Source organism: Spermophilus citellus (assembly GCF_964194105.1).
Source record: "Spermophilus citellus genome assembly, chromosome: 1".
Lineage (NCBI taxonomy): Eukaryota > Metazoa > Chordata > Mammalia > Rodentia > Sciuridae > Spermophilus > Spermophilus citellus.
In genome coordinates, this window is record NC_138182.1 from 224,480,618 (window position 1) to 224,493,548 (window position 12,931).

Sequence of the window (12,931 nt, forward strand, 5' to 3'; positions counted from 1 at the left end):
AATCTGTTTTCTTATTCTTGGTACTTAGCATCATCAGTTTCATGTTGTGACACATTATTTCTATTTAGAGATTAGTGAAGAAAAAATGTAAAAGTTATGAAAACTAGTTGCACCTGTTTCTCCTTACAACTAAATTTGTTGATTTTCTCTCAGATCTACATATTCTTACTCTTCAAAGCATTTCCTTTTTTGTGTGTGCAACTACTAGAATATGACAAAATTGTTCTTGTTATGTATCTTTCTACAGATATACTCTGTCTCCTAATTTCTTATTATGGCTGTTTGTTGTTTTTGTGCTTCTGTTCTTTTCCATTATTGGGTACATAATATTTTGACCCAAGTAGAACCATCTTTTTCTCTTCCATTACATCTACCCTCTCCTCACCTTCCTGCTGTTTTATTCCTCCCCTGAAAAAGGTTTATCTTCTCAGAAATTGATAGCAATGCTATGCAATTTAATTTGCTCTCAGCAGTATCCTTATATTGGCTGATAGATTGGTTGGTTGGCTGGCTTCTTCCATTTTCATGTGTTCTTCTATGCATTAACTACCTTATAGGGACAGTACTTAAATAACCTATTTTCTTATGTTCATTTCATCTGTCCAGTTCAACAAATTGATTTCTTTTTCATTTTGCTGACTACATTCGTGAAATTAATAATTGATAACTTATGGAGAATAATTATAACTGATGGAACCAAGTTGAAGAGAACTGTCACTGTCCGTTGATGCCATGCAGAAAGCAGCTTCAATCTATTGGTCTCTGAAACATATTGGCTTAAAATTATACTACTCGGGATACAATTAAATATAAAAATAATATGGCGAGTTCTGTTCTCAAATGCATCAGTAACAGTGCAGAAAGTAATATTCAAATCATCTTTCTTGCCTCTCTAACTCGTTCTCTCTCCAAAGTCATACCAATGTTTTATGCACATAGATACTCTGTTATTCCAAGTTTGCTATAAAGTGATTTTGTAGGGTCAAATCTTATTACTGTGAAATAACAACTTAGTAGGAAAAATGGCCTAGGTTTAGATAATCTGATATCTTAATCAAAATAACAGGAAACCTACTAAGATTTACACTAGAAGTCACTTTGAATTACACACCACCATTTCCAGGATATAATGTATATTTATATTATGGTACTAGTTTTGAAGATCCTTTAGACCTCTTTGGCATAGTTCGTCTCCTTTTATAAAAGACTGTCTTTGTACACCAGCAGTATTTTGTTTTATAAAGAGAATAACAATCAGTATTTCATCTTTCATAAGAACTTTCAAATTGGTGCCTCTCTTCCTCTTTTTCCTGTTATTTCTTTTGTTTAGAATGAGGAACAGAATTCCATAACAAAAATTCAAATATTATTATTAGTCTTTGGTACTTTAATACTGAAATTCTGTGACTAAAGTTTGTGGCCGTGTCAAGAAAATATGCCCCTTTTAGCATAGGAGCCCATTTTCCCTTAAGTTGTTGACTGACAAACTTTTTACCAGACATTAGGAAAGTACATTTAGATTTAAGAAAAAACATGGACTTAAATATAAGGGACCTTCGTTTATAGAATTCATATTAGAAACATTTAAAATGTATAAAAAAGGCAGTAATACTGATCTTAAGTACATTATTCAAATATATTTAAGCAATTTTTTTAAAAAATATTTTTTTAGTTATAGATGGATGCAATATCTTTGTTTATTCATTTTTATGTGGTGCTGAGGATTGAACCCAGTGCCTCACATGTGCGAGGCAAGCTCTCTGCCACTGAGTCACAACCCTAGCCCCCTATTTAAGCAATTTTTACTGTTATTGTCTATACAGTATTTTTCTGGGTTACTGAAGCTTATCCTTTTTTGCTACTTGAGATTGCATCTAGGGGTGCTGTACACTGACTACATCCCCAGCCCTTTTTGTTTTTTATTGAGATAGATTTTATTAAGTTGCCCAGGCTGGCCTGGAACTTGTAGTCCTCCTACCTTAGCTGTGTGCCAGTGTACCCAGCTGAAATTTGTCTTTTTAAGCAGCATACCTTAAGCCTTCTACATATGTGATTTCCAACCATGGCTGCATGTATAATCATATGGACAGCCTAAACAAACCTGTATTACACCTGCTCTAGATCAATTAGAATGTCAGGAGATGAACTTTAGGAATCACTTTTTAGTATTAATATTTTATTATTTGTTGGGCTGGGGTTGTGGCTCAAGCGGTAACGTGCTCGCGCTAGGCACTGGGTTCAATCCTCAGCACAACATAAAAATAAAATAAAGATGTTGTGTTCACCAAAAACTAAAAAAATAAATATTAAAAAATTCTCTCTCTCTCTCTCTCTCTCTCTCTCTCTCTCTCTCTCTCTCTCTCTCTCTTTCTCTAAAAAAATTATTATTTGTTTAGTTTTTAAAAATACATTCTTAGGTGATTCTAAGGTGCAACCAGTGGTGAGAACCATTCTGGAATAAGGACCTGTGTCATGCTGTAAATTCCTTTATAACGCAATATGTACTCTGGCACATATTAGAAACTCATTTAAAAGTGTATTAAATTAACGAGTTAGCCATTTTGACTTTTTTTTAGAAAAATTCATTTTCTTGATTTTTAAGAGCATATATGAAGCATAATTTTTATGATATACACAATTACCGTTTTCTTTGATATGCAGATGTTAATTCACAATAAGAGGGGGAGAATAGAGGTAGTTTGGATTAGACAGAAGGAAGTAAAGGGAGAGGAGAGAAGGGGGAATGATAGTAGAATGAATCGGACATTATTACCCTATGTGCATATATGATTACATGACCTGTGTAACTCTAAATCATGTACAACCAGAAGAATGAGAAGTTATACTCCATTTATATATGATGTGTCAAAATGCATTCTACTGTCTTGTGTAACTAATTGGAACAAATGAAAAAAAAATTTAAAAAGATCACAATTATCAAAGCAATTTTGGCAATTGAATTTTGGGGATTAATATTAAAAAATTAATAATATTAGCCCCCTTCAAACACTATATTTAGTATACATCAAAATCCATCCTTTTTAAAAATCCAAACATTTTTAAATTTAATATTGAAGCCTTTAAAAGGCTAAAAATACAACAACTATTTATTGTCACAAAGTATTAAAAATCTCTGCTCTCCAGAAGCTTATCTTCTCTATCAGTGGTAGCCAACAGTAATACTAAAGAAATTCAGACATTGCATAGTATATCAGAAAGCAATAAATGCTGTGATTTTTAAAGGGGTGGAAGGTGGTGTTGAAGTGGAAGCAGGCAGAGGTGAGGCCGGTGGAGCAGCCTGGGCCCACAGAGGAGCAGTAGGAAGTGGCTGGATTGAAGTGTGCTGGGGGGAGAGCAGCCAAGGGAAGTCCAGGAGGCAAGTAAGGAGGGTCAGTCACAAAGGGACAGGCAAATGTCAGATCATGCAGGCTTTTGTAAGGACTTTGGCTTCTTTTCTGTGTGAAATGGAGAGCAGTTGCAGGGTTTCAAACCACAGAGGAGCTTGATCTGATTTAAGTTTCAATAGATTGATTCTAGCTGCTATGTTCAGCAAACTCTAGATGGGGTAGGAGGGGAGCAGAAGCAAGACAACCAGTTAGGAGACAGCGGCTGTGATCCCTGCGAGAGAGATGGTCCAGACCAAGGTGGGAAATGATTCCTTGAATGTTTACATGTTTAGGGGATGAGAGAAAGAGGTCAGGCTTAGGGTATTGAGATAGGGCAATTTTTGTTGACACTAAATATTTTCTTTTACTCTCTTTTACTTCAGTGTCAAGGCTTTAACCTGAATTTATTGCAGTTACTGTGTCTACCTCAAATTGCACTTGACCATTTTAGGTTGAATTACTATAGTTTAAATCTTATATGGACCAATAAACACAAAAGTTTAAAATTGCCTGTGAAATAAGACAGCTGGTTTAGCACAATGGACTTCGAGGGAGGGTTTGTGGTTTTTTAGTAGTAAGGTGGATCCACCTTCCTACCAGGGTGTCTTATTTTTCTTTTTATTGATTCTTTTTAGTTGTATATAACATTAAGATTCATTTTGACAAAATGATAAAAGCATGAAATATAATTTTTGTTCTAATTTAGTCCTCACTACTTCCCCTCTCTCTTCCCTCCTTCCTCTTATACCCTTCCCCCAAGTCTTCTGCCACATACTTATATTTTTTTTATTTTTTAATTGTGTCTTGTGGATATACATGAGGGTGAAATTCATTCTGGTATATTCATATATGTACATAGGAAAGTTAGGTCAGATTCATTCTATTATTCTTTCCTTATTTCAGCTCCCCTTCATCTATTCTACTGATCTTTCTTCTAGTCACCCCCCACACACACACTTATTTTCTATTAGCTTTTGCCTATAAGAGAAAACATTCAACCTTTGACTTTTTTGGGACTGGCTTTTTTCACTGAGCATTATAGTCTCTAGTTTCATCCATTTACTGGCAAATGCCATTATGTCATTCTTCTTTGTGCTGAATAATACTCCATTGTGTATATATACCACATTTTCTTGATCTGTTTATCTGTTGAAGGGCTTGTAGGTTGGCTCCATAGCTTGGCTATTGTGAATTGTACTGTTGTAATCATTGATATGACTGTATCACCGTAGTATGCTGACTTTTAAATTTTATGGATATATATTAAGGAGTGGGATGGCTGGATCATATCATGGTACCATTTCTAGTTTTTTGAAAAATTCTACCTACTGCTTTCTAGAATGGTTGCACTACTTTGCATTCCCACCAACAATATATAATCTTTTCCCCCACATCCTCGCCAACATTTATTGTTATTTGTATTCTTTGTAATTGCCATTCTGACTGCAGCAAGATGAAATCTCATGAAGTTTTGATTTGCATTCCCTAATTGCTAGAGATGTCGAACACTTCTAACAGATGCTTTCTAAGTTGAGGGCTTAAACTTTCTTCTGAGTACACAGTAGATTCTGAAGGATTACACTTGCCAGAAGTCTGAATCTCTGAATGAGTTTTCATTTGTATTAACTTTATTTTTTTTTGTGCAAACAGGCAAAAGAATGGACCCCAACAGGAAAAGCAAAGAAAGAAAATCCTGCTAAGAAATTTTACTCTGAATCTGAGGAAGAAGAGGAGTCTTCTGATAGCAGCAGCAGTGATAGTGGTGAATTTTATAATATATTGAAATATATTACTCATATTTTAGGTTACATATAAACTCCTTTTATCTTTTCCTCTCTTCCATCTTCCAGCCTGTGTCTAAATTCAAGACATAATAGAATGTTCTCTTGAGAGCTTAAAAGATTGAGGGCGTTCATATACAATGAAACAAATTCTAAATAGGAAGAATTCAGAAGTCCTGGGTCCCAGCTTTGCAAATTGAATAAGGCACCTACCTTTCTTTATATCTAATAGATGAAGGGGTATAGTTGGTTGTTTTTTTAAATCCCTTCATTACTGAAATTCTGTGCATGATTTATACAACAAATGACAGCCAACTTTCTTTAAAACTTTCATTCCTTGGAGAACCAGGCCCCCTCACTATTACTTGGTTATCCCTGTCTTATTCTAAGATAATTCATTATTTTTTCCCCATTTCCCTTGTCAAAGTCTTCATTTTCAATATCTGATAAATTAATCTGAGATGTATTACACTCTGATTTTGTAAACCCAAATGTGGAAAAAGGAACTCAGCCCACAAAAAATTATTTCTAAAAAATATGGAATTTCAAGGGTGATGCAGACTAGTGAGAAAGATCTGTTTCTATAGTTAAGCTTGCACTTTTTCATTTTATACAGTTTTTATACATTTTACACCTTTCATTTTACATTTTGTCGCATTCATTCATAAGCTCATGACTGTTTCCTAGGTAGTCTTTTATATATAGTAGTGAGTCCAAGTAGTGTATTGTAGTTCTGCTATAGTTACTACAGGAAAACAAAATCTTTTCTCTTACAAGTTAGGAGATTGGTTTTCTAGCAAACAGCACTTTTTGAGAATAAACAAATTTCCTCAAGGATCTTTCTTTCTTTTTCTTATTTGTTATTTCCTCAAGGATCTTAGTAACTTGTAATTTTTTTTATTTTTTAATTTTAATTTGTTATATATGACAGCAGAGTGAATTATAATTTATAGTATACATATAGAGTACAATTTTTCATATCTCTGGTTGTCCACAAAGTAGAGTCACACCATTTGTGTCTTTATACATGTACTTAGGGTAGTGATGTCCATCTCATTTCACAGTCTTTTCTGCCCCCATACCCCCTCCCTTTTTCCCCCTCGCCTTTGCCCTACCTAGAGATCATCTAATCTTCCCATGCACCCCCCCAAACCCCATTATGAATCAGATCCTTAAATTAGAGAAAACATTTGGCGTTTGGTTTTTTGGGATTGGCTAACTTCACTTAGCATTATATTTTCCAACTCTGTCCATTTAGCTGCAAATGCCATGATTTCATTCTCTTTTAATGCTGAATAATATTCCATTTGTATATATATGCCACATTTTCTTTATCCATTCATCTACTGAAGGACATCTAGGTTTAAACATTACTTCCTGAAGTGAGCTGGACCCCTATTCATGTGGAACTCCCATGTGATATTTTGAGATAGAAACATAGATGATGTTATTTCTTCTAATTTTTTCTATTATAAGCTAGTTAGCTGATTTAATATGTACATGTATATAACTTTGACATGATGACACATTCAAAATATCTTTAACAGTTTTGTTTTGCTTTAGTAAAGTTTGCATAAATAAATTTTACTCTTTATAAAAGATGTTGAGTATGAGTAGTCCACGTTGTGTTCTGTTCACCTTGACTTATTTCAAATCACGGAGTCTTCTCAACACCTCTGTGAAGTAGCTAGATAGTAGTATTCACATTTGTTGAAAAGGTGACTGAGACCCAGAGAGATTAAATAAGTTACACAGTCTTTTTTTTTTTTTTTTTTTTGGTACTGGGGATTAAACCCAGGGCTTCTTAACCACTGAGCCACATCTCCAGCCTTTTTTTTTTTTTTTTTTTTTTAAGTATCTTATTTTGAGACAGGGTCTTACTGAGTAGCTTAGGCCAACTTAAGTTGCTGAGACTGGATTTGAACTTTCAATCCTCCTGCCTCAGCCTTCCGAGCTGCTGAGATCATAGGCATGCTTACCACCACACCTGGTGCTTGCTCAGTCCTATAGCTAGTTAGTGATAATGTCAGGATTTGAACCTGAACATTCCCACTTGAGAACCCTAGCTTTTCACTGTAATACAGAAAAGATTCTTCATGAAGTAGATGTTACAAACGTATTAGAATAATGTTTAATTGCTGATTATGTTTCTGTGTAAGTGTGCTACATCACATTGATCATGGGTATGGGCAAGAGTGTCCTTTTTTCTAGTGTACAGCTCTACATTTGTACTCATTTTAAATAGTAAAAATATTAAACTTCATTTTAAAAATATACATAAGGATAATCTATGAATCACTTCTGCAGACTCTTAGTGTACCATAATTTATGATCTTTTAGACCTATGTGTCCCATGTTAGCTAAAATAAACAATAACTCTTTAGTTGTTTATTTTGCTTATTGTCCTTGAATTCAGAATTTTGGGGGATGATTAGGATGGCTTGGTACCCTCTCAAAGTTTATTCCTAATAAGATTAAACTATTGCCTTCTTTTTCTCTAAATAAAAATTCCCATTATAAATAGAATAATTTTAAATTAATTCTTTATCCTTAATGCCATAGCTAGATACTTATGGTTGTGATGAAAAATGAGACTGCCTCAAATTTGCTTTATTTGGTTCATCTTGCTTTGTTTTTCTCTACCCATTATCAGAGCATCTTCTCTCTGTTTGATTCCTTCAAGCTCACCCTCCTGTGGAAACCCGTAGATCTGAACAAACAGGGTGCAGAAATAGAAGTGTTTGAATGAGTGAGGTCCACACTACTAAAAGGCAACAGTGTCTGGTTTTCTTTGTGATCAGTACTGACAGTTACAGGTGTCCTCACACATGATTCAATGGCTGTAACTCAGAGAACTTCTGGGTATGTTTTTCAGAGAGTGAATCTGGAAGTGACAGTGGAGAAGGAGGCGGAAGTGAAGAGGAAGAAGACAGTAGTGAGGACAGCAGTGAGGGTTCCTCTAGTGAGGAAGAGAGTGAGAGCGGAGATGAGTCTGAAGCAGAAAACAAAAGAATGGCCACGAGGAATTCAAAAAACAAAGGGAAAAGGTAAATTATTTTTTCAGCATTTCCTTCAAAGAATATTCTGTGGTATGTTCTCCACAGATATTTCCTATTGATTGAAAGAGTAAGAAAATATCTCTGTATTTTCTCTCAAAACAGATATTAAATCTTTTTAAATGCAGTGCTACTAGTTCACATTACTCCAGTACTTACAATGCTTAGATTTAATTTTGAACTTGAACAAATCTTAGGGTTACATTTTGAAAATTGGTATAACCTTGGAAAGCTGAGTTAAGTGATCAAGCAGTAGGCATGAAACACTTAATTACCTTTTGTAGCAATTTTGCTGAGGGCTAAAATTAAATCCTTCAACACTTTGCCATTATGTAACTAAGACAATTGATTTTTCTAAATAATGTTATATTAAAAAGATTATGATCCAAATATTAGAGTCAAAGGCTGTGAAGGAAGACGGTCATAAGATATTTAAGTGTTAGCGCTTTTTAAGATCTCCCATTATCAACAACATTATCGTGTATTGAAGTGTCATTAAAATTTTGAGTAATTGGGGCTAATAACTTGAATTGTGTGACTCTGTTTTCCCCACTGCTGTCATCGAGTGGCCTCTGCTGACATGATGGCCCTTTCCCTGGGAGCCTGCTGCCCGCTCACTTGATGAGCTTGCAGCTCGGCTCAGTCGTGGCTGACAGCACTGATTGGGGCGCAGTACGCTCTCTGCTCCTTTTATTACAGACAGTAATTAAAGCAGCTCGCCCTGCCACTTCCATAACAAACACAGCATAATGCCCTAATTATGACTTTATTAATTTAAGTCAGGATTTAATGATTTTAAAAGTGATTTATATTGTTTTTCCTGTTCAGAACAAATGAAATCTGTAGGTTAAATTAATACAGGCTTTTCATCATTGCAAAGTTAAAAACCTAGTTACCAGTAAATTCTTTTCATTAGATTAACATCTGAAACTCTAAGCAGTAAGGTAAACAATAATTACCATCAAAATTGAGTGATGCATAATAAAATAACACTTTTACCTTTAAAATCTTATCTTAAATGCTAGAAGCTAAGTATATTTAGAACCATTGACTTTTTGCAGCAGAAGAGCTGCTTGGTTTGTAACAGGCTTATCTTAGAGAGAAATTCTGTATGTTTGGTTTAACATCAGACTATGTGGTTTACCAAAAGTATCTTGTTTCTAGAAAGGGAAAGTTTTGATCAATGCATGAAATATCTTTTCAGATAGCATAAGTCAATATGCTAGGAATTTATAATCATATCATTGTTTCATTTTTTTCAGAAAATGACTTTTGTTTGAATTTGAAAGAATTGTTTATTACACAACAGAATACATTCTAAGTCCTTACATTTTTCACTTTTTTCTTTAAACAATGAATTGGAGATAATAAATGGCCATTCTTGTCTCAGAGAGAAAAAACAACATATTTTTTAGTCTTCATATACAATTACATGTTGCCATAGCTTCATTTTTAATAAAGAGCAATCATATTTCTACCATAAAAGTCAATTTCAAGGAGTATCAGTTTTTCTCTTGCCCCATCATTTACTCTCCCTGTATCTTTCTGCCTATCTCTTAGAACTTGTTTTTTTTAACATTTTCAGTATGTTAATTTTTTTGAAGCTCTTAATAAGCTTTACATATCTTCAAAAGTCAGCCTTTATTATTCATTACTATTTCTGGCTCCATTTGAATTTTATACTCGAAGATATTTCCATGTGATAGTAAATAGTTTAGCATTGGGGAAAAAATATACATTGAACTAACACAAACTAGAGTTCATATTTTACTTCTTCCCTCCTGCTTCCTTAGCCTTCTTAAATATTACTTTATTATTGTAAATGGGACAATAATGTATATAGCAAGAGTGCATCTTAATTTTATAATTAGCTAGTCCTGCTGACACACACCTGTAATCCCAGCAGTTCAGGAGGCTGAGGTAGGAGGATCTCAAGTTTGAGGCCAGCCTTAAGAGCTTAGCTAGTCCCTATCTCAAAATTTAAAAATTATAAGGGTTAGGGGATGTGGCTCAATGGTAGATGCCTCTGGGTTCAATTCCCAGTACCAAAACCAAATAAATAAGATAATTGGTAGGATCAGTATGGAATGCCTGGGACCGCCTGGTTCAAGGTAGGTTTTTGAAAGTAACACACAGTTCAAGGTAGGTTTTTGAAAGTAACACACACACACACACACACAGAGAGAGAGAGAGAGAGAGAAGAGAGAATAGACTTTCAGTTTTGGGGAAATTATAATACATCTCAGGGTGTCTTTCATCCCCTGAGAGAATTCTGTTTGGCCATCTCACATTTTATTTTTTCTCTTTTGAGATTGCTTTTCTACATGGTTGCCTGCCTTCTTCCTATTTCTTAATTTATATTTCTTTGTCTCCTTTTTTTGTCCATGAAGCATTTTTAATCTTGGTCAAATTAGAATAGATGTCATGGCACACTGTACTTCATTACTTATTAGTTATACTATACTGTCACTGCCACCTTATTTCTCTATATCCTCCAGTGGATTGTAGACACTATAAGGTAGACACACAGAGATCATGTGTTACCTTATTATTTCCATAGTACCGAACACAGTGCCAGTATGCCATCGATAATCAATAAATATTAATTGAGTGAGTGGGTAAATGAATGAATACCATTAAGCACTAAGGTGTCATTATTTGATATTTTAAAAGTTTGTATTTTACTATTATCATTTTCAGTAAGACTTAGTGCATTAGAAGAATTGTCTTTGAATTGGTGAACATTTTCTTACATGATGTATTTAAGGTCACTTTTGGAAGCTTGTATAATTTCTTAGAAAAAATTCTATACTGTGCAAGTCTGTTTTAGCAAAAGTATATACATAAATATTTAAATTTATCAATAAACAAGGAACAGCATTTTAAAATCAGCCTAGGATCTTTGAATTTGTAACTGTGAGCATTTAATTTCTAGTAAATTGAACATATTAATTATTTTCTTTATTACTATTGATGACATCATTTAGTGTTATTTTATGGTTCTTTGCATCTGAAGTATTTTTAATTTATTTGGTTATAGATAATGCTATCTTTATTATTATTTCACTAATATATTGTGGGATTTTGAAACTATTTTTATTATACGTTGTATAAACTATTTAAACTTGTTTATGTAAAGGAGTTGCAATTGATAATTTTAAAATTTATTGATATGCATAGTGATACTGAAGATGGGAAGAAGAAAAATGAAAAATCTAAAACTTCAGGTTCTTCTGATGCTGACTCTAGTTCAATAGAAAGTTCTTCAGATTCTGAATCAGAATCTGAAAATGAATATGAATCCAGAAAAACTACTAAGGTAAGAGGTTATAGAGTTATTATAATACAAAGAATATAAATATTCTTATAGCTTTTTCCTCATTAACAATACATATTTTTGAAAACTAGTGTTTTGTTGAAAGACAAGAAACTAAAAAAGAAGTATTTAACATTGTCACTAACAACAAAAGTTGACCATCTTTATTCATTCACACCTGTGATTTTATTTCCTCTAGATAATCCTTTCCCTTATAACCCAACTCTGCAGAGAAGTTAGAACTGCTTTTTAACACATCCCTTGCCATGAAATTTTTTGCTAGCTTATAACAAGGGAGGGTTTTGCTAAACAAGAATGAAATAAATGGAAGTTATATAAGTAGTTTTAAACCTTAAGAGTGTAAATGTAGCCGAACGCAGTAGTGCTATGTAATCCCAGCAGCTTAGGAGGCAGAGGCAGGGGCATCTCAAGTTCAAAGCTAGCCTCAGCAAAAGTGAGGCACTAAGAAACTCAGTGAGACACTATTTCTAAATAAAATACAAAATAGGGCTGAGGATGTGGCTCAGGTTGAGTGTCCCTGAGTTCAATCCCTGGTACCCCTCCCCCCACGAAAAAGGAGTGTGAATGCACATACATCATAAAAAAAATTGAGACTAATATGCTTTAAAAAGTATTAAAGGTTATACAAAGAATGTCAGTAGATAGTAGAATGTTCTTAAAGCTTTAGTTAAAAGGTATACGTTATATAATTAGTTACTAAAATGCAGCAGCCATTATTTTAAAACAAATGCAAGAACCACTTGTGGAGTAGAGTAATAATGTTTTCAATATAACATTTTTAACACTGAACTTTTTTGTCTGCTTTGTAGCAAAAAATACACACATAAGTTGTAAATGTGTAGTTATTAATGTACAATTCAGATCTAATTATCTTTCTGATCTTTATTATCGCTTACTTTGTGTAAGTGGATCCTATTGATGCTCGGCTTCAAGTGCAATAGTTCATTGAATTCCTTTTCATCTTGACCCAATATCTTTTTTTCACTTTCTTATTAGTTCTATGAACTTAAGTTTCTTCTGTATGTCCCTGAATAGCCAAGGATGAAAATAAATTCATTGAAGTAGACAGATGCCCTCCTCAATGCAGAGATTTATTGTTAAAGAATAAGCATATTTCAAATATTGGTAGGGGGCTGAGGATATGCTCAATAGTAGTCCATTTGCCTAACATGTACAAGGCCCTGGGTTTCATCCCCAGCTCCACCACAACAACAAACAAAAAACAATTGGTATTTATCTTGCTGTATTTCTAATACTATTGTTTATAGTAAAACATCTGAAAATTAAATTTCTATTAAAATCTTGTATCCATATGTAACATGATCAAAAATTTCTATGTTTCAAAAATTAACCTAAACCTTTAGAGATTTT

At 33.7% G+C, this 12,931-nt stretch overlaps 1 protein-coding gene across 3 annotated transcripts in view; it reads left to right on the forward strand.

Annotated features, from left to right (window-relative positions):
* The window catches only part of AP3B1 (adaptor related protein complex 3 subunit beta 1), a 263,662-nt gene that overhangs the window by 161,482 nt on the left and 89,249 nt on the right, over positions 1 to 12,931 (forward strand). For all 3 annotated transcript variants that reach the window (XM_081280210.1, XM_081280208.1, XM_081280209.1), the window contains exons 18-20: positions 5,037 to 5,148; positions 8,043 to 8,214; positions 11,404 to 11,542. In XM_081280210.1, the coding sequence (XP_081136336.1) occupies positions 5,037 to 5,148; positions 8,043 to 8,214; positions 11,404 to 11,542 (423 nt within the window). The remainder of the gene's footprint in view (positions 1 to 5,036; positions 5,149 to 8,042; positions 8,215 to 11,403; positions 11,543 to 12,931) is intronic.